Below are 23,060 nucleotides of genomic sequence, written 5' to 3'. Positions count from 1 at the left end.
ATATGGACAAATGTGAACTCTCAAAGAGTGAGGTGGTCTTCCTGGGCCAGATCGTCACGGCTACAGGGGTCCGCCCAGACCCGAGGAAGACGGAGGCCATCATGGAGATGAAGGAGCCCACAAACGTCAGCGAGCTGCGAAGCTTTCTTGGAATGGTCAATCAACTAGCAGAAAAAGACAAGCCGCTCCATGACCTTCTCTCGAAAAGAAACAGCTGGGTCTGGGACGTGGCCCAGGTGACAGCATTCAGAACACTGAAGGAAGCCCTGTCCTCTCCTCCAGTGCTGGCGGTCTATGATCAAAAGAGAGACACCAAAGTGTCAGCCGACGCATCCTCGTTCGGCTTGGGAGGTGTTCTGCTCCAGAGGTGGGGGGTTGAATGGAAGCCTGTGGCTTACGCGTCTCGGTCCCTCACTCCCACAGAACAAAGATACGCACAGATCGAGAAGGAGGCCCTGGGCCTCACATGGGCCTGCGAACGGTTCCAGGATTTCCTCATAGGAAAACACTTCTGCCTGGAGACCGACCATAAACCCCTTCTCAGCTTACTGGGAGGCCAAGCCCTGGATCTTCTGCCGCCAAGAATCCAGCGTTTCAGGATGCGGTTGATGCGCTACTCTTATTCTATCGTGCACGTGCCAGGAAAATCACTCTGGACAGCAGACACGCTGTCGCGCTCCCCAGTGACAAGATCCAGGTCTACATCAGAAGAGGAGCTAATGGAGAGCACCAATATATATGTGGACTGTGTAATGGACAATCTACCCGTTGGTGCCTCATATATGGAAAACCTGAGGAAGGAGCTAAATGCTGACAGTGTCTGCTCACGGGTTATGATGCTGTGCACAGAGGGATGGCCTGACCACGCAAGCCAGGAACCTGTGCTGAAGAGCTACTGGCGAGAGCAAGCTACGCTCACAGTGGAAGACGGTCTACTGCTGAAAGGCACACGACTGGTGATACCTTCAGTAATGAGGAACGACGTGCTGACCAGACTACACGAAGGACACCAAGGTGTTGTGAAGTGCAAGGAGCGCGCCCGCCAGTCTGTGTGGTGGCCGGGACTCAGACAACAGGTAAATGAAATGGTGCTCAATTGCAGGGCATGCATTCAGGAGCGATAGAATCCCAGAGAACCTCTCATGCCGTCAGAGTGCCCTGAAAGACCATGGCAGAAGTTGGGGGCCGACCTGTTCGTCCTGGGAAAAGATACATACCTACTCGTCGTCGATTACTTCTCCAGGTATGTTGAGATTGCCCAATTGTCTCACACCAGGTCCACTGACATTATTGTACATCTGAAGTCCATGTTTGCCCGCCATGGCATCCCGGAGGTCCTGATGTCGGATAATGGGCCTCAGTTTTCTGGTCAAGCCCTCACCTCCTTTGCTGCTGCGTACGGGTTCAGACACATCACCAGCAGCCCAAGGTTTCCACAGAGTAATGGTGAAGCAGAAAGGGCAGTCCAGACTATGAAAAACCTCCTGAAAAAAGCGAGCGACCCCTACCTGGCTCTACTCGCCTACCGAGCCACACCCCTTCAGAGTGGGTACAGCCCAGCCCAGCTCCTCATGGGCCGACGTCTGCGCACCACGGTGCCAGTGCTGCCCTCTCGACTGGTCCCTACACTGCCGGACAGCGACGCGTTCGCGCAGAAAGAGGAGGTGAAAGGGAGGTCGGATGCGGTAAACTACAACCAGCGACACCGTGCAAGACCCCTCTGTGACCTGTCATCGGGAGAGCAGGTACGGGTCACGGATGCTAAGACGTCGGGAACTGTGCTCCGAAACCACTCTACTCCGAGGTCCTACCTGGTGGGCCTGCCCCAGGGGGTGGTGAGACGCAACCGACAGCATCTGATACCCCCCCACACCTGCACAAGACAGGGGCTCCCCGCCGCAGCAACAAGCCCCGGAGCCGGCCCCAGACCCGACCCCTGGGCAGGCTCCCATGTCACCTGCAGTCGGAACACAGGCCCCACCTGCAGAGACTCCCACGCTCAGAACAAGGGGGGGGAGAGCAGTGGTTAAACCTAGGAGGTTTGACATGTAACTGAGAAATGTGGACATGTGTTTTTATAAGTTGTTTACCCTAAAAAAATATATAAAAGAGTATATGGGTAATGTTACTGTTGTATTTAAAGAAAAGTTATTCCATGTTATGTTGGATGGGGTCTAGTTTGAGCACTTTTAGTAGCCCTGTTAGTTTTGAGATTTATGGATCACAAACCGCTATAGTTATAACTTATGTTCAGGATTTACACAGGGACAGACCTTTACAACAAAAGAGGCAGAATAATCCTCTAAGGTCTGACGAGGCAAAGGCAGTCTACCCTTTGTCTCTAGAAAGGGGAGATGTGGTATTATGTTAGTTAGAACATAATGATAATACATATATGGTGTGACGCTTATGCTGTAGACCAATGGGAATGAGTTGGGGATAGAGGGGAGAGCACGCGCAGTGGGAAAGCGGCAGATTGGAATGAATGGTGGAACTGGATGGTTAATAAAGTAGGAGATATATTTAGTTAACAGTTGTCTCACGCGTTTATATTACGAAACACGACAATAACCATCGTATTATCTTAGTTTAATGTCATTTCAATGCATCATAGAACTTTTATTTACAACAAGCATAACAAAAAATCGCTATTATGGCGATGTCCTGTAGAACTGAAAGCGGCAGTTAACAGGCAGGTAACATCCATATGCTGTATATATAAATAATGTCGGTGTCGACCGTGATAAGAGTGTAGTATCGACACCATTCAAATGGTTTTGGATTCCCTGTCCTCTCCCCTATCCGGACACGTTTGAATTGTTATCCTAACCCACGGTATATCATAGTTATTAACCCGCAAAGGGTGCCTCCGGGCACCGTCTTTGCCCGTGAATAACACCGGCTATGAAGGTGGTACAAACACAATACTCCTTTGCTAACTTCACCATCGGTATACGGTCATTTTGAGCCCTTAACCACCGCACTGACACCCCGAGAAGATATGCTTTTAACCGTAAACTCAATGAACCGGGAGTTCACCCGCTACTCTAGGCAGCAGCACGTCATGGAGGATATCAGCGGGGGGACAGACAATTTCTACCCGGGAATTCGCTCCGCGCTGTGTCGACCGTGATAAGAGTGTCGTATTGACACCATTCAAATGGTTCTAGATTCCCTGTCCTCTCTCCTCTTGGGACACATTTGAATTTTTACCGTAACCCACTGTAAACCACAGTTATTAACCCGCAAAGGGTGCCTCCGGGCACCGTCTTTGCCCGTTAATAACACCGGCTATGAAGGGGGTAGAAACACAAGACTATGCTGGCTAACTCCACCATCGGTATACGGTCATTTTGAGCCCTGAACCACCGTGGTGCCACCCCGAGAAGTGAACCGGGAGTAAACTCAATGAACCAGGAGTTCAACATGCGTCAAGTGCTTATACAGTATTCACTACGAGGCAGTAGCCATCTCATATGCTCATACAGTTCATAAAGCAGACAAGTGAAGGCAGTGGTTTTAAGGGTTCAAAAAACATGACTTTATTATGTGTACATAGCTTCCTCTCTCTCTCTCTCTCTTTCTCTCCAAAAAACCACGGTTAATAATATACCACATGCCGAGGAAAAAGTATACGATAGCTTCAAGTTCCTCCATGTTGCTATTGTTGTGGCTGTGTTGTGTCTCGTGAAAATATATGTCACCACCATGGCACGCTTTTATGACGCGTAACTCCGCCTACTATCTCCTACTCCTCCTACTCGTTCCTGGTCTCTTGTGTATAGTGGAAAAGTGCCAATACCCAGAACTGTTCAAAAGCGTGCCGAAGCGAGCTGACCCGACCCGAGCCGGGCCCTATAGTGGAAAAGCACCACAAGTAGCCTAATATGGCAGTGTTCTTGGCTCTTGTCCAGTCCAGTAGCCTACATATATAACAGTCCTTTATGTTCCCTACAATCTAGAGGTGGCACTTTGAACTGCTGGGCCACAGTAAATGACCCAAAATACTTTGCATGACATCCCTCAGGGTTGAAATTCACTTGATATGTATACTAGAGGTGTTATTGGTAGATTGTAGGTCAAATAAATCATGTTTAGCCTTGGATATTTGTAGAGTTAATTATATATGCCCTAAAATCACATGTTATTGCACGAATATGTACGTTTACGCTGACATACTGTATGTATGTACGTCTGAACCTCGGAGGATCTGGTTTATTCAGAGTTCATGTTGTAGAAGGACTATTACAATTTATCAGGATGTTTGCTGATCTACCTGGAGAGAAAGGTACATTATGCACAGACACTGTTGCAGCCCTATGCATATTTCACACCACAGAAATGTGGTTTAGGAAAGACACAAGTTTAGACAGAGAGCTCAGTTTCCTGACGAGTCTATAGATTTTGTGAAAACTGAGCCGACAGCAACACCACGTGTTACAGATGTGGAATGACAACTCACAAGGCAGAAACACGTGGAGCCAAAACAGCAGTGTCTACTTACAGGACAACTTGAGGACCTAAGAGGTGTAATTGAAATTCAAACAAAAATGAGTAAAAAAAAAAGTAATTTACTTTTGTCCCATGTTACTTTCGTCATGGCTCTCTCCCCCCAAGGTCAGGGCCAAACCAAGGGGAAATGTACAAGAAGTGGAGCATCCCTTTAAGTATGTGTATGTCACAGTTTGGAGTGAACACCCTTAAACCTTCCCGGCACAGAATATTTAATTCTCCAACACACACCCTCACACAGAAGACCAAGACGAGCGTATAAAAATAATCATCTTTGTTACAATTTTCATATTAAACATTGCTAAAATCCATATAAATTGACTACTTTAAAATCCACCCTTCCAACCCACCCCCAGCACACTCACTACCCTTCCCTGACTTACAATGTGGGGATGAGGAGCCCTTACAAGTGGGTGTACTATCAGATAATAAATAACAACTGTGAACAAGGGGAAAACACACACTGTACCCTGGTAATTTAGGGAGGACACTGCAAATATCAAAAGAGCACACTGTACTCGATAAGACAATCTCTGGCACGGCAATCATCAAACAGGAACACTGCACTCGATATAATGGTAATAATAAGGCACTGCAATCAGGAACCAATAGGGTACTACACTGCACACGTGATGATACTCCCATAAGTACCCACCCGTGATGCTATCCGTCATCTCCCACCCATCTACAGGGACTTACAGTGCTGGACTAGTAACCCGTGTCATAACCAATGATGTATTATGCCTAATGGCCATAACAGAGTTTATGATAGGCTAGTCTTATTTTAAGTTAAATGTGCATTCGTTGAAGATTACAATAAAATCAACAACAACTGTGCGGTGCTATAACTCAATGGACCGGTAGGCCATTGTTCCCAAACTCAAACAAGAGTGAATGTGAGCGATGTGGCGCGACACTGCCCCCCAGTAGCGCTGGAAAGTCGCGCCATATCTCCCGCGTGTAGCAGTGTACTTCACCCTCAACATTCCATACCTTTTGTCAACATTTAGGTGGCATAACTAAGCCCCTAATCACTGCTATCAAATAGCCTCAGTTAAACAGAGAGGGAATTCCTAAACAGATTAAAGTATTGATTTAAGTATTGATTGAATTACGTAGCATATTAGCCTATTTGATTTAATTTTCACCTAGGCTTGAACATGTTAGGTTCCATAAATAATTCAAACGACTGAGTTAGTCCACTCACCATGTCTGACTTGAACAATTCTCTTTATTTCAAACAAAGTAGGTTTTGGGTGCATGGGGTAATATAACATAAAAAGTGAGTAGGCTATTGGAGAGGTTTGATATTTGAACAGTTACTCCAACAGACCAGTAAACCTGGCCTACGATAATATTTTTTGTGTTGTTACCATCCAATTTCAGATACAAAAGACAAATTATGCACTCTGCGTTGAAACAACTGTTCTAGTCGACTCATAGGGATGCACTGCCATCCTGTGGGAGTATGTGGTACTGCTGTATAGTCCGATGTAGTTTCCTTCCTCTTCTCATCTGCACGGATGGAAAGGACCGATACTGGACATGTGAACACTCATTCCCAGCAGGCATTCACCACGCTTGAAACTGCTTTCCCTTGTCTCTCAGTTCAGATGAAGGTGAGGACACGAGCAGAGGAGGTCACTGTGAACATTATGGTCTTCTCTCCTCTCCTCCCTCCCTCCCTCCCTCCAACCTCTCCTCTCCTCCCATCCCTCCCTCCCTCCCTCCCTCCTCTCCTCTCCTCTCCTCCCATCCCTCCCTCCCTCCCTCCCTCCCTGGCTCCAACCTCTCCTCTCCTCCCATCCCTCCCTCCCTCCCTCCAACCTCTCCTCCCATCCTCCCTCCCTCCCTCCAACCTCTCCTCTCCTCCCATCCCTCCCTCCAACCTCTCCTCCCATCCCTCCCTCCAACCTCTCCTCTCCTCTCCTCCCTCCAACCTCTCCTCTCCTCTCCTCCCATCCCTCCCTCCCTCCAACCTCTCCTCTCCTCTCCTCTCCTCCCATCCCGTCCGTCCCTCCCTCCCTGTCCGTCCGTCCGTTCCCCTATTTCAAGCGCTCTATGAGTTCCTGTGTGAGGCCGAGGTTGAGCAGCTGCATGGTGGAGAGCTGGGCCAGGTGGGGGGAGGCCTTCAGCAGCCGCTCCCAGCACAGCTCCAGCAGGCTGGGCACGACCAAACAGATCTTATACAGGGAGCCAGTCCGCGTGTTCCCGTGGATGGTGTTCACCACGCCACCGTGGATGTACATGCAGCCAGCCGGGGTGACGGCAGCACAGTGGAGGTAGGCGGGCTCCGGCATCACCGCCGGCAGTCTGGTCCACTGGAACGTCTGCAGGTTTATCTTCCACAGGTCCGCCAGGATCAGCTCCCCGTCGTGCCCGCCGCACAGGAACACGTCGTTCCTTATCTGCACACACCTGTGATATCTCCTAGGAGCCGGGTACCCGATTCCATCATGAGGCTTGGTGGCGATCTCTTCCCACGAGTTGGTCTCCAGATTGTAGGCGTCAATCTTGTCCAGAGGGTAGACCGTCCAGGAGGTCCCCCCTCCCAGGATGTAGATCCTCTGTCCGTCGTGTGCTATCTCACAGGCGTACCGTAACAGTTCCCCCGGCAGGGGGTTGTTGGGATTGAGGTCGATCCACTCCCTGGTGGTCAGGTCCAGCCTGTGCAGCCTGCACGATGTGGTTAGTCCAAGCACATACAGGAAGCCGTTAATGATGGCCATGGCCTGTCCGTAGTATATTTTTCTGTCGTGCTTCTTCCATCGGCAGTTGAGCAGCGACCACCGCTTGTACTTTACGTTGAAGACGTGGACGTCGTACCCTCCGAATACGAACAGGTTGTTGCCGTGCAGAACGGCTAACGGCTCCGTGGGCATCATGAAGCCCTCTGTGCGGATCTGTTGCCAGGTGCTCGTGGCGAAGTGGTACCTCCACATCTCCCTGAACATGCCGCCGTCGGCGTTGTACCCTCCTAACACGTACAGGTCGGTGTTGTCTGCCACGCAGCGGTGGCCTCTCCCCGCGGGGGGAGTACTATGACCTGCTACTCGGAGAGGAGGCCTCTCTGACAGCTTCTCGAATATATTCAGCTGGTCCTCCATCGTTTCCCCAGATCCAAGTCAACCGGAAAAAAATAACCGTTACATAAAATCTAGACAGAATCCTACTATTACACGACAAATATGAACACTCGAAAACATTCGAAAAATGCACGACCGGGCTGTGCATCTACGGACCTATCAGAGAGCGCCACCGGGCTGTGCATCTACGGACCAATCAGAGAGCGCCCCCTCCCCCCGCTTCTTCCTGAAGTCCACGGTCAGCTCCTTAAGCGGGGTACACACATAAGGAATTTCAAAATCTTAACAGAAATATGATCTTATCTGAGACAGACCCCACACATGAAGAAACAAAATCTTGGATTGAACAGCCTTGATCGTGTTGTGTGTGGTGTGCGCCAATTTCCCCATTTCAGCACCCCATTGACATAAAGATTTTCGTTACGACAGACTCCAAACTCTCTAGTCTCGTTCCCCAAGCCAGAAATCTCGCGTGAACCCATCCTTTTAATATTGCCTTTATGGATATGATTTTGTTTGTGGTTTATTTTCTCTTATTGACATGCATTAAGTGTTCCTTGATGTTTATTTGAAACATAAATATTGACGGGAGTGGAACTATGTACAAGCCTTCTGGGCTTCGTTCCCTCCTTGCACAATCTCTTGTGTGCTAAATAAATAAACTAAACTAAATTACAAAATAATTAAATTAAGATTATATAATGATTAAAGCACTTTGAGCCGCAACGTTTGCAGGAAAAGCGCTATACAAATAAAGTTAATATTATTATTATCTAACGTAGTACCCTGACTGACCTGTACGAGACAACCATGTGCGACAGTGCAAATAAAGTGCCGAATAATGAAAAGAAGAAGTCAGCTCGCTTCTTGATTGGCGAGCAGGGTTGCCAGATGGGAATGACATTTTCCACCCTAACCACAGTCTAAAACGGCTAATTTCACCAAACAATCTGGCAACGCATTTCACATTTACGATTGCCGGCCACGCCCATTTTCCGAGCAGGTACGCCGTCCTGCGTCCTAACGATTCCCAACTAAGTTGGGCGCTCCGCCACGCCCCCAGCGGGCTGCGTCCTAACGATTGGCTCCGCCACGCCCAGCGGGCTCCGCCCCCCAGGCTGCGCGCACTCAGGTCAGTGTGTGCTCAGATGTCAGGGAAAACGTGGAGGAATATCCTCAATTGAAGGCTGCGCATCTCTTTCCTCGCTGCAAGATGTCGATGCCTCGCTGCAAGATGTCGATGCAAGACTGCCGAGGCAAGGGAGTGGGTGAAGGCAGCAAAACACTCCGGGGTAACATGGAGGGTCCAAAGAACCATTCCATGTCTGGCAAAGCGCGTTCTTTTCAGGGTAACAGTTAAAATGTCTTGTGCCTGCTCCAAACAGTCACGTATCAGGCGGATGGCATTCACATAGGTTCTCAACTCCTTCCACTTTACGTTTATATAGTGAATATAATGTTTTGTTTAGGTGGACTACAAGTGTCAGCACCATGTTGATGTGAGGTCTATGACGGCCAATTCGAGACCTTCATCTAAAAACACATGCTGTCCAGCCACAATGTCTCTCACCCTGAAACAGTGCCAGCCTCTAAGGCGGCGGATTAGCCGGTGAGTTGAGAGATGTATGCAGGTCTACTGTACGCTGATAATCATGTTGTTATATTCATCCTTGGCTTAAACTTAACATCCTCGTTAGCAGAGTATTTTTTTCCATTTTAAACTGTCCTGTATCAGCTTCTCTCACTCCAACCATCTGCAGGTCCACCCTCACCACACCATATACCTTCTTTTAGGCCTCCGCCTTTTCCTTCAGCTCTATCTCCAGCATCCTTACCCCTACCAGCTTGTCTCCTATCTGCCATGTCCAAAACCAAGCTCTGCCTCTTGTTTAGTTATTTGTCAGACAATGCCACCACGTGTAAACTTTCCTTTTCACTATTGGTGGTAGAATTCTGGTAGCATTCTGTCACAAATCATTCTTAAGACACTTCTCCACCCAGCTTGCACTATCTTCTACACCTCTATTTTACGCTGCCAATGGAAGATCAGGATGATGCAGATGAGCCAATGACCAGCGAGGACTTGCACACAGAGCTGCTTTCACAGTGCAGCACTTCAGCATTTAAATATGGAATGTATTCATTATGGTATAGTTTTGCTTGCATACTGTTTCTGTACAAAATTACAATAATGTAAAGCAAAATTAAACGAGTGAACCAAGGCTGGTTAAAATGTAGTTTGTGATGATTAATACTCACTCACACTCGCATGCCAAATGACAATACATTTATTTATATTTTTCACAATTCTTCATATTCACCATGGCTACTGGTATGCAGAATTCTTTTTTGGAGCATAGCCCTCTGTCCCAATTTCATATCCAGTTCAACCTCTAGAATTCTCATTTTCATTTCATGTTCTTCTTTTAAATATGCAATTTTATGCTCATGAAATTCTCTGGCTAACTTTTCGTGCATAGTTATCTTTTTTGGTCTCTGTTGGATGGTAGCAGCTTCATCTCCCAGGGGTGCCATAGCAGATGTGGAGGGTTCAGGCTCGTTGTGAACTGGCTCTTGATTGGTTTCCTCTGGAAAAAAAGACCACTGTTACAAACTCAAATAAACTAATATGGTCCTGTAACCAATTTACTTCCTGAGGTATATTTACCATTTGTGCTCAGTTCTCCATGTTCACTGTCCAAATGGTCATTGTCTGGTATACCATCCAGAGGTTGCTGGTGCTCTATTATACCAGACAGCAAGTCACCCAATTCATCAGATGTGTCCTTTATTGGTGGTCCACCACCTGTAATAAATCGCTCTCTTCTGCTTGCTGCATTCTCTTTTTTTAATCCCAGTTTAATGTTCTTCCATAGAACCTATGAAGGCAGATATCATTCATTAGTTTTCTTTTTTGATGTGACAAAAATAGTAATATGGGAAATCTGAAATACTGGTACTGATAAGGCATAATAAAAACAAGTGTCTCCTGGTAACTTAGGTCATGGTGGAGAAATGATTTTATTTTATATTTCTTTCCCCCTCACATAGGTATGGATCTTCCTTTGTGCAACATATCTTACTCTACCACCATGTTTAACATTCATATGGCCCCTTAAAATAGGTTACTATCGTTTTAAAACAGGATATTCATTCAATGTGAATGCTACAAGCAGCAGGAGTATTGTTACAGTATATGAGAGCCAGATATGAGAGAAACAGATTGAACTTGACATAAATGTCATGAAATAATTTGGGTAGGGCATAAATAAGCAGGGTATAGGCAACAGGAAACAAACACATATTTGTGTGCCTAATAATGAAGATTAACTCACCTGCAGTTGTTGTACTGTTCTTGTGGTGACATCTTCATTTGCATTGAATTAATTGCCAATTGCAGTCCAAGCACTTCTTTTCTTCTGTTTAATAGCAGCAGTATGGATTTTGCTTTCAATGACTGGATGGTTTGATACAATTTGTTTTAGTAGTGTTTTTTCATGCTCACTATAATTTTTGGAGCGAATTCTCTTTGCCTCTGCCATTGTCTTGTCTCAAAATTCACTGCAACAATGGTGTTTTATACTCCATCCATTTCGGTTTTCATGAGCACAATTGGACCAACAGCCTGTGCTCCCACTTAGTCTAATGAGGCTTGAACTAGGTGTTCTCATTAAGCTTACTCCAGGACTCCATAGTCTCAGACTAACTAAGCCAAATGTAAGCCATGTCCATGCAAGCCACTTAAATAGCCAGGATTAACTAGTCTGATTTAGGCCTGCTCCTGTCTTAATTTAAGCCCTGTCTCCGAAACCGGCCCCTGATCTAATAGGGCTGAAGGGGTATTTTGAATACTCTGGTGGCACTGACTTACAGCAATGTTTTATCATGTCAGCTTTGATCCTATATGTTGTTGTCTTGTTTGTGGAATAGATTAAGCCCTTGTTTGTTTGTGGAATGGATTAAGCCCGAGATCCATCAGTTATTCCAGTATTTACAGTTGCATCAAGTAATATCTGGGAACCAATAATAGGCCTGAGTCGCTAAAACAATGCACTAGGAATGTGAGTGTCCTGACCTACATCACTCCCATTCAACACATCATCGTCTTTGTCCGGGGAGAGATAATTAACATTAATTGGAGCCTATGAATGATTGTCTGGAAATAATCATTTTACTGCATGCTTACCGGCATAACCTCTGAGCTATTGCGTATTTTCCCACGCGCATAGGCTATAGGTTTGTTAAAGTACTGTGGAAGTTGGACCAATCTCACAGATCGATGATGATTATGGTCACCAACATTTAATGAAATTAGTATATTTTAATTATGTTTTTGTGTCTTTATCTCACTGCCAACAGAGCCTGAGCCCTATCCTTATCAGTAATATAACTCCTCCCACATCCAGCCGTATCCTAGCAACTACTGCCTCGAGCCTTCTCGTAATTGGTCGCTTTTCAAGTTTCCGCCATATTCAAACTTCCGTCGTCGTTTGTCTGTGTCTGAAGGTGGTACATACGTTTCTCTCATCGTCGTGATCCCATTGTTATTGTTTTATTGCTTTACTAGTTTACAGTTTTCTACGCCGATCCTCTGAAATGGAGGAGACGGAGGAGGAGGTCGGGGCGTCGGCGGCAAACAAGCCGAAGAACCGCAGAGAGAACAGGACAAGGACCGCGAACAGAAGATCCGCCATCACCAGCTCGGACACCTCCCCCGACGGGACCCGGCGCAACAACAACTCCAAAAAGTAACGAGCTTATGAATTATTACGATTGAATGAATGAATGAAACTTAAGCTTTATTTCGAACATGTGAAAAAATAAATAGTTATAACAACAAAAAACAACAACAAAAAATAAAACAAAACAAAAAACATTATTTACTTCACATGTCCGAAAAGGAGTAGGAAGAAGCATAAGCTTATTTAATCCTACCCCTTCTCCGATACTCACTCCAATTACGATTATGAATACGAGTAAAAGCATTTAGCTCAGCGTTTTGCTTAGTCTTACTCAATAACATATTGTAAACTAGGTATAATCGTGATTACACACTGCACAGGTTTGACACATGGCACATTACCAATGGTTGAATGAATAATGTTCTGGTCAGACGTTCATTGTCAATGTTGCGTTCCATGTCTTCTACATGGCAGCAGTGTGCTGCGCAGTGCACCGAGATCCCGATTACTAACCAGCCCTGATGTGTTTGTATGAAAGTGACCTGACCACATGCTGCTTTACCGTGATGGGGATATGTATTTATTAGATGTCCGGTGAAATGACCATTTGATTAATGTTAGCTGTTCCCTTGTTGATTGTAGAGATACATCTAGCTATATAGCTACAACTAACTGGTCATTTTCGGTGAATTTGGGGTTAATGACCATAAAGGTTAAACAACATAGCCCGACAATAAAGAGAAAATCACAGTTAACTAGGCATGCAATGTGATGCTGAGCTGACCTTGATCAAAGATAGCAGCATTGTTCTTTGTATCAATGTTGCTGTAGCTTTTTTAAACCATGTGATGTTAAAGCTTTTGGCGATCTCCACATTCTTTCATGAAGTTGCACATCAACACCCAAATGTCTAAGTGTCAGGCCTCAGTTTACATGTTACGATGTTGTTGACATAATCTTTCAATGTACATGAACCTGTGTGCATACAGTTTTATGCCATTTTACAAATGTAGGGTCAAGTTGGGGATTAATGGATATTATTAACTATAGAGATAATGCTCCTTTCTCCCTGTTTTCTCAAACACCCCGTAGACCTCCACTGCGAAGAGGAAGCTCCTTCACGTTTCTAACTCCAGGAACACCATGGGACTTCAGTTTGGTGTGTACCAAATACCAAACTAATAAACTAACAGTAACATGACAATGAAGCACAACATTCAGGCTTCAATGAAGTATGGTAATGACCATGTCACAATGCATGATGGCTGCTTCAGGTTTGCTCATAACCTTGTAACTAATGTAGCCACTAGAGGACTTCATGACACGTGCCATAGAGATTGATATTTATATTCAATAATTGTTTTAAAGTTTTATAATTGTTCCTGTTCTAATGTTCTTACCCAATATTGGGAAAGTAACATTTATTCTGTGCTGTTGCCTTTCAACAGAAGAGAAAACGCAAAGAGAAAGACGATGACACTGTCAGTCTGTCCAGCTTTGACCTCAAGGTAAGAGTCAAGGCTTGCACAGATGTTACATTAGTTCTGATTATGAAAATACTTGTTGCAGAACTTGCCCTGATAATAGTCAGCCTCAAGAATTGTCACATAGTCACATTACACAAGTGTAAGAGAGTACATTTTCTGGGCCCAGGACAGTCTGGACGGATTGTATGGCAGCTAGTGCTGAGGCACAAACATGTACATTTCAAGCCTGCAAACTGTGACACTTTAAATAACGTGAAAAAATACTTTTGTGCAATATGACAACCCTAGTTGACTATCTGTGCAGTATAGTACAGTGGATTGTGTACATAGCCTTTATTTATGTAAACCAGCTCCTTACCTTCTTGTGATTTTATTACAATATTTTAAGTTTTTTTTTTTTTTCCTTTCCTAACACCAGGGGAGCCACCCCTCCTAAATTTCGTTGTTTGGTACCTGTACTGTAGCAATGACAATAAAGTCCATTCATTCATTTCTTAGGCTTTGGTTCCCGACATTGCAGCTGAAGACAATAAGGCAATAGGCATAATTCAATATAAGATTACTGATAAAGAACTTAGTATTCTATTAGAATTTTGAGGTTTCAAAATGACCTCTGTTTTGCTCTCACCTAACCAGGTACTCTAATCTGTCTGCATGAGTCAGTCAGGTAGCAGCATGAGTCATGAGTGCTTCTGTTGTTAGGACAGGATTATTTCTGTTCTTAGGCTGGCTGGCTAGCTACAGTATGTGCGTCATTGTGTGTTAGATGGTGAGAGTGAAGGTAATGGATGGAGGTTAATTCACTTATCCTTTGGCATGCATTCAACTTTCCTCAATGCCATCATGTGACTGAAAGCCTTTTGTCATTTTCTTGATTTCCAGGAACCCAGTAACAAGCGTGTGCGTCCACTTGGCAGGGTGTCATCACTGGCAAACCTGATCTCCCCCTCGAAGAATGGGGCAGTACGCCGCTTTGGTCAAACTATCCAGGTAAATACCATTTCCCTTAGGCCACATTTACACAGGTCGTAATGCCTAGTTTTTGTTTTTATCCGATTTTTATGAACGCCTGCTTATGAACGCCCGCCATCTACTTTTTAAAATCACCGTATTTTCCGCCCTATAAGACGCACCGGAGTATAAGGCGCACCTTCAATGAATGGCCTATTTTAGAATTTTTTTCATATACAAGGCGCACCGGCTTATAAGGCGCACCGGCTTATAAGGCGCATAGAATAGATACTGCAGTCAAACGTTTGACTGGGGTTGCGTTACGCCCAAGCTCCACCTACTGCGTTGCGTCACCTCTCCATCGGTGTTGTGTCAACTTCCCGTTGTCCAAGCTCCACCTGAGCGTTGTCACCATCAACGTTCTACCTGCTCCACTGTCAAAAATATATATTTTTCCACCTCAAGTATCAGCCGTTCGTCATCCATTTTTGCAACAAGCGTCAAGGACCTGCGGTGATTCACAGCTGACTCGCGTGAATAGCAATTCGCAATAGCTGCAACCACGAGATATAGAGTAGTTAGCTACAAGCATTTTCAATCTGCTATTATCTCTATTAGTGGATTAACCGCTGTGGTGATTTAACAGCTGATAAAAATACATCAAGTAGACTACAAACAGAGCAAAACAACACCAGAAAACAACCAATAGGCTATACAATTATAACCAACAACCAATATGTGACAGCTCCTGGTGAAATGTGCAACGTACTTTTTCAGTTTTTACACATGCTTAAACTACAGATTGTAAGCTTTCAAATGATGTGTCATACATTCAAATCAGAGAAAGATTGAACACGACAGGCGTATTTGAATGTTGGTTCATCTCAAACACTGAATGGGAGAAAAGTGAATCTGACCAAATCACAACAAACGCTGCTAGCGGCTAACAGCTAACAAAACACATCGCTACGAAGGTCTAAACTGTATTTTAATAACATGACAACATACTGGGAGAACATCGACATGCTAAAAACACATAACTACACATAACTAGATGAACACACAGTTCTTGCTTTTGAACACGAGCTAAAACGAAAGTATGTTTACAAATCAACCCTCCCTTACCGGTAGCCTCCGGCAAACGAGAATAATGAATCCAATACACAAATGATAAGTGTTTAGTGATCGTTAAACTGTTGTTTATTATATCGAGTGGGTACTTTAAAACTTCAAGTTGAAAGCACCAAGAATCTCACTTTGTTCCCTCGGAAACTCTGTTTAGTCTTCTTTACTTGGGGTCTTGTGGTGTGGGACTGTGAGTAAGCACAACACCGGTGTTTACTGATTACCGTAATGCTGCAAGCGGTGTGAGTGTCCGAATTGAACAGTTGGGTGAGTACGGCATCCATTCAGAGCACATGATAGAATAACAATAGCATGTAGTGCCGAGAGACGGGAGTCGGAGGCGGCGTATTAAATGTCACAGCTAGACGTTTATTGACAGACATGAACCAGTTGTTATCACACACTTAAAACAGGAACTAAAACTCAGTACCACCCACTTAACCCTCCGTACGGAACAATACTCCCAACTATTAGTTCCGGGGGTGAATTATGTTAACCCACCACAAGCATAGCATTCGCGGAGATTCCAAGATGGCGGCCGTCGTTTACTGATTACCGTAATGCTGCAAGCGGTGCGGCTTTGTAGTTTACCAGTCGTACTGAAACATTGTATTATTATTAAAAAAAAAATATTGGTCATGTAATTTTTACATTTTGATCCATATATAAGGCGCACCGGGTTATAAGGCGCACTGTCGTTTTTTTTTTTTTTTGGGGACTTTTAAGTGCGCCTTATAGGGCGGAAAATACGGTACCCATATCCGATACCCATGCTTACATTTGCTTACGTTATGTTGAAACAATCCATATGCATACATGAGGGTTTGGTTACTGGAAACGAAAGTAAACAGACAGCCAGCGCTTGCAATGGAGACGCAAACGAGACAGATATTATAATCCAAGCCATTGCTAAAGTATGTTTAGAGGTCCGCAAAATATTGTGCACATTTTAAGGCGGAGAAGAAAGAGGACTTCACGTTTGAACAGCTGTTGTGAGTGAAACTATTGTCAAAAGTCATCAAAATGCGAAGACTGTCGCATTTTCAATGACGTGCGAATCGGAATTACCAGGAATATCCGACCTGTCCGTTTAGATCATAGTCGAAATGACAGATATCCTATTCTTATCAAATGTATTTCCACATATGTGTGAGTCCTGAATCGGATCGAAGAATATCAGATTCAATGTGCTTTTTTACTGCTTACACGTACATGTTACATATCCGATCTGTGCAACACGTGTGCAAAAAATCTGAATTGTCACTTCTACCTGGCAGTATAAATGCAGCCATAAACTGTAATGAGATCAGACTCCCCAAAGACCTGTAATGTCTGATGTCAAGGGTGCAAGTAGTAGGTGACATATATATATACGTATATACTTGTATTTTCCAAAAATTTCCCCAGTCCATGACATTACGGAGTGATGGCAAGTCACCAGGGATGTCCCTGAAAACATGCAGTAAGGCAGCCGCCCCCACGCCCCCCAAACGCAGGAACAGCACTCTGTGGTCTGAGACACTGGATGTCCACCAGAAGAGCACCTTCTCCACAAAGGAGATCAAGAGACAGGAGGTAATGCAGTTTCAAATTCAACCCCTCATTATGAAAGATATTATCATGATGTGCAGAATGTGACGATCATAGTTTTTCATATTGATTGTAAGTTAACTGTTCTCTCTCAGATGACCCATAACCTCAATTCTTATGGACATGTTTTTTCCATCTCAGGCCATTTTTGAGCTAACCAGAGGAGAACACGATCTGATTGAAGACCTCCAACTTGCGCGGAAGGTACGTACCATACTGGAATGAGAAAGAAAAATACATATGGTTTTGTTGACTGTCTTGCACTCAAACATCTGCCTTGCATAGTCCCGTGGGCTGCTCCATTTAAACAACCAGCCAATTCTCATGATTGGGCATGGGACACAAGCTCAGGCTTGATCACCCTGTAGCTGGCCACCTTAGATGAGGGTGTCTAGTAAAGATGCACGATATTATCGGCACCGATATTTATCGGCTCGATAATGGGAAATTAATGTTATTAAATATTTATCGGTTTTATAAAATTGTAGCCGACATAGAGCCGATAATATGAAGCCGGAAATATTTCAGCTTCCGGTTTCCGCGCTCATGATGCTGCGCCTGCGTACAACAGTGTATAGACGAGAGCGACACGTGTCTTCCCCGGTGTGGACATTCTTCACAGTTTCTGAGGCAGATATATACTGTATATAATAGTGCGTTTGCAATTTGCAACACATGTTCGACAAAAGTTCGGAGAGGAGGGCAGAGGTCTACGAGTTACAACACAACGAATCTCATAAGTCACCTTAAGATTCTCCATTGCAAGCACGCTGTATGGAAGGAATATCTAAGCCGCCGCTATTTTGCAGAGTAGCAGAAGGTAGCCTAGCCGCGAACAAAAAAAGCTGCTGTGCCTATTGAACACGCATTTGAAAACTGCAGGAAGTTTGCTCTGTATGATACAGTTGCCACACACATCCATAGTCTGATCGATACTAGCGTAAGCCAGATAAGTTTTATCACAACCTACCTCATCCTCATGCACTAAAAGTAGCATAGCCCAGCCCTTTTCAGTTGCTTTATTAAGCATACTAGTGTAGCCTACTATGTGCCTTGTGTCATTCTGTTTATCTGCAGACTAAGCACTAGTTTCTGTAAAAGTTCTATAAAACTAGGCACTAGTTTCTGTAAAAGTTCTATAAAACTTTTGGTTCTATAAAAGTCTTTATTTTTGTATTGACTGATGCACTTTATTTATTTTTTGATATTTTATTTATGCATTTTCAATTTACAGGGATAGACAAGATGCACTTTATTTTTGACACTTTTTTGATCTAATTACTCTTAGGTGAGCCTTTTTTGTTTTCATAAAAGGAGGCCAGAGCTTGGCTAAAAAAAAGCATTGTGCACTGTCTATAACAGATTCTGTTTGTTAGAGGAAATAATAAATGAACATTTGAAGAGTCAGAAGTGTTCTCTTTGTTGTGTTAACAATAGTGATGTAAGTTAGATTTGGTGAGATCACTATGGAATATTAAATCATCAATCTTTGCTCACTACATAGCCTTTCTTACCTTCAGGTGTGCATGAACTACAGGTTATCAACTGTGAAATTATATCTGTTCTCATATCGGTTATCGGCCACGAGAAGCGGGTAAACATCGGTATCGGTATCGGTTGGGAAAAAAATGCATATCGTGCATCCCTAGTGTCTAGTGTTGAAAGGCCGAAACACCACATGATTCAAAGGTACACTACTGATGATGTGTCCCGAAATTGACATCCTTCCCATGTCTGAGATACAGCTCCCATGCCACTCTCAACATCAAGACAAACCTCATGTGTGTCACCATCCATTGGCACAAGGGACAGTATAACATCACGTCCCGTGTTTCATGATTCTGAATTCAGATTCAGATTCAGATTCAGATAACTTTTATTGCCATTATGCGTTACACATATAGGAATTTGTTTCGTCATTACAGTAAGTGCGTATTATACTTTTTTCACAAAAACAGGACAACACAACAACAACAGCAACACAGGACAGACAACAGTGCATTGGATAGTGCGGTATAAAGTGCAGTGCAGAGTTTTTTTATTTTTATTTTAATACCATTTTTAATTACCATTACCGTTACTTCTCTACAGGCCTATCATGATCCCATGCTAAAGCTGTCAATCATGACAGAGGAGGAGTTGGCTCACATCTTTGGGGATCTGGATGCATACATCCCACTGCATGAAGGTGGGCTTCTTACATATTCTCACAATCGCTGTAAGTACTGCCAACTCAAGGCAATTTGTTTCAGGCGGCTAATGATTGTGTGATTGTTTTTCCTACAGATTTGTTGGCTAAGCTTGCAAAGGGCACAGGCCCCAATGGGACAGTTGGCCTGATCGGACAGATAGTCATAGACTGGGTAGGTGTCTGACCTCTCTTGTAAAAGTTCTGTTGAATATGTGTAGAATGTGTGTGTTTCAGATCTATATCTTTATTGTTTCTTTGCCTCTCCGCATCCTTAGTTGCCTGGGCTGAACGCATACAAGGAATACTGCAGTAACCAGCTAGCAGCCAAGGCCCTGCTGGACCAGAAGAAGCAGGACCGCAGAGTGCAAGACTTCCTGCAGCGCTGCCTGGAATCACCCTTCAGTAGGAAGCTGGACCTCTGGAGCTTCCTGGACATTCCACGTTCGCGCCTGGTCAAATACCCCCTGCTGCTGAGGGAGATCCTGAGACACACCCCCCCAGAGCACCCAGACATACCAAGCCTGGAGAGAGCAGTATGTACACACACACACACACACAAACAAAAGAAACACTTTGTGGGGTTACACACTGTTATACTGAAATTCACATGCTAGATGCCAGTAGATACAGTATACACTGTAATACACTCATTGAAAGTCTTGAATGGTGAAAACATGAAATGCTGTGATTCCAGATTACCATTATTCAGGGGGTCCTGAATGATATCAACGTGAGGAAGGGTGAGTCGGACTGCCAGTACTACATTGATAAGATGGAGTACCTGGATGAGAAGCAGAAAGATCCTCTCATCGACAACTGCAAGAGCCTTCTATGTCATGGAGAGTTGCGTAACAAGAGTGGCTCTGTAAGCAACCGTTTCTAACTTTCAAGCGCATATGCAAGCCCAAAGCAGTACTACCTCCTCCACTACTTTCCTTAAAATCGTTCCAATATGCATTCTGACTGTTACTCTTATGTATGGCAGAAGCTGCATGTGTTCCTGTACTCTGAGCTGTTGGTCCTGACACGGCCAGTTACACGGAACGAGAGGAGCTGCTTCCAGGTGTACCGGCAGCCAATCCCAGTCAGAGACCTGGCTCTGGAAGACCTGCAGGACGGGGATATCCGCATGGGAGGCTCCTTCAGGGGGGCCTTCAGCAACGGGGAGAAAGGTGAGGATGTCTGCACTGCTCCACAGTACACACTGGGTATTATGGAGTCCCATCCTTTCAGGGAAAACATCAGAGTGATTCAATTACCGTAAAATAAAAAAATAAAAAAATGGGTGAATACTTAAGGGGCATGTAGTATAATTGTCAAATGCAGTATGTTTGGAGTTTTAGGAGAGACCATTTTACCCATTTCATTCATTGTGAATTCATTTTAAATGAAATTGTAAATTCTGTTCCCAGCTAAGAACGTGTTCCGTGTGAGCTCTCTAGACCCGTCCCACGGCCAATCCCACACTCTGCAGGTCAACGACGTTTTCCACAAGCAGCAGTGGCTCAACTGCCTGCGCAGTGCTATTGCCCAACACCAGGAGGCGCCACGCAGAGATCAGGGCGAAGCAAGAAGAGCCAGCAAGCGCCGCTCCTCCATAGTCTTTGACGTAATCGATGTGGAGGAGGAGGCAGACGAGAACTGCCCACAAGTGTCTGATCCCGGCCTTGGTCGTCAAGGCTCAAAAACAGACTTGTCACGCTCCTCTTCCAACAAAACCAAACTGGACAAGAAGGGAAGAGGTTCACTTGGGAAGAAGAAGGAGACTGATGTGTAGGCAATATAGCTGCGGTTCTTCAATTTGTGTTCATGTATACACCTGTGACTTGAAGTGCTTTTGCATGTTTAGCAGAATGTGTCAGTGGTAGTAATATAGCCATGTAGCAACTATGTAGAGCTCCTCCACTAACTTCCGTCCAGTCTGCTTGCTTCCACCTGTTATCAATGTAAAATAATTGTCCCAGAAAATGTGTACTTGGTTTACAAGGGAATGATGTGCCAATTTGACTGAAATGCAGTCACACAGTTGTGTGAATTTGTTTTATTTTTTACATGTTAAAATGACAAACTTTGTTTTTATATAAATAGCACTGTTTTAGCTCTTACAATATGTTGAGATTACTGAAACTGGAATTAGCCTAACTATATAATTCCTAATTCATCCTTTAGGGGGTGGTTTTATTCTGGATTAGTCAAGGGCCATGCAGGCTTCAGTCATCTCCCTCATTTCATGCAGCACCTTCTGTTGGTCTTTTACATTTTACATATACATTACATTACATATTCAGGTGGATGTTACACTGCAGAATGTTCTGATAGAAATGTATTGTGTAGAACAGGTATGAATGTAGATGAGGGAATCATCTCCCCTCTATGAATTACATCTCCATCCACAATGTTGTACCACACTAAATATACCCCACATGTAAACATGTCAGCTGTAAGGTGTTTGTGGAGATGGAGGCGATAAAGGGAACAAGAATGTTGTGAGATGGTTTGGGTTGAGTGACAGTGAGAGGAGTAAGGTGCTGAATAGGGTCTCTTGAGGATAGGGCGTGGGATGAATTAACAGAAGGGTTAGTTATCTAACATGAGGTACGCTGTGTGTTAAGAGGGGAGAAAAATCACTGAACAGCTTAGTGGGGAAGGAAACAAGGCTGTATGTGATGTAAAAAGACTAGACATTGAAAATCAATAAAGAACAGTGCTTTGGATCTTAAGTACAAATCGTTTTTATTTCCAATGCGTGTATACTTAGCATTACTAATCCCACATTACATTAAAATACATTACTGAAATACATGGGCATTTGCAACAATAATGTTGCATGAATACAACACACATTATGTGCTAGAATTGATTGCCAGCTTACGCATGCAGTACCCTGCATAAGCATTAATGGACAGTGAAGGTTTTCTTTTGGCTCCATACCACAAAAGTTTGGATTTTAAGTCAATTAACACTTAGTATCCGGTTAAAGTACAGATTGTCAGCTTTTATTTGAGTGTATTTGTATACTGGTTTCATCATTTATAAACAATACTTTTTATACAGCGTCCCCTTATTTCAGGGCAACAAAAGTATCTGCATGGCTTTCTGGTTAGTCAGATGTCTTCTGTTCCATGTTGTGCAGCCATAACACTGCATCCTAATTGCCCGTGAGTGAAAAAGATCCTACGTCAAACGGCTCTGCGACTGTCAAGCGCGTTAACGGATGGTTGTGTTTCAAAATGCTGATCTGATGATGGATCATATCAGGACAGTCTCTGTATTTTACAGCACGTTGACGCACGTGATTAAGTATATTAGGATGTGGTGTGGGTGCTGTAGTCGCAGAGGGAATCTTGGTAGGAATTTTGATAATCTCTTTCACAGCTGTATCTGATTTAACAAGAGACCAGGTTATGGTCATCCCACTCTGAACCTTGCCCTCTCG

General features: G+C 44.2%; 2 protein-coding genes across 2 annotated transcripts; one reads left to right on the top strand and one right to left on the bottom strand.

Moving 5' to 3' along the window:
- Positions 1–6,557: 6,557 nt before the first annotated feature.
- LOC308169965 (kelch domain-containing protein 10-like) lies at positions 6,558–7,619 on the bottom strand (the record flags this gene model as incomplete). Its single annotated transcript, XM_080544696.1, has 1 exon — positions 6,558–7,619. The coding sequence occupies one exon, from the start codon at positions 7,617–7,619 to the stop codon at positions 6,558–6,560; it is 1,062 nt and encodes a 353-aa protein (XP_080400822.1).
- A 4,575-nt stretch (positions 7,620–12,194) lies between these two features.
- Positions 12,195–21,401, top strand: net1 (neuroepithelial cell transforming 1; the record flags this gene model as incomplete). The annotated part of the gene is made up of 12 exons (XM_080544695.1): positions 12,195–12,346; positions 13,373–13,439; positions 13,729–13,788; positions 14,650–14,757; positions 17,251–17,418; positions 17,575–17,637; positions 19,525–19,621; positions 19,720–19,796; positions 19,900–20,157; positions 20,319–20,489; positions 20,610–20,796; positions 21,037–21,401. 12 exons carry the CDS (start codon positions 12,195–12,197, stop codon positions 21,399–21,401), a joined length of 1,773 nt encoding a protein of 590 aa, XP_080400821.1.
- Between the last annotated feature and the right edge of the window lie 1,659 nt (positions 21,402–23,060).

This window comes from Nansenia antarctica (genome assembly GCF_963989245.1).
Source record: "Nansenia antarctica genome assembly, chromosome: 14".
Classification (NCBI taxonomy): Eukaryota; Metazoa; Chordata; class Actinopteri; order Argentiniformes; family Microstomatidae; genus Nansenia; species Nansenia antarctica.
This window is presented reverse-complemented; position numbering and strand designations above follow the sequence as displayed.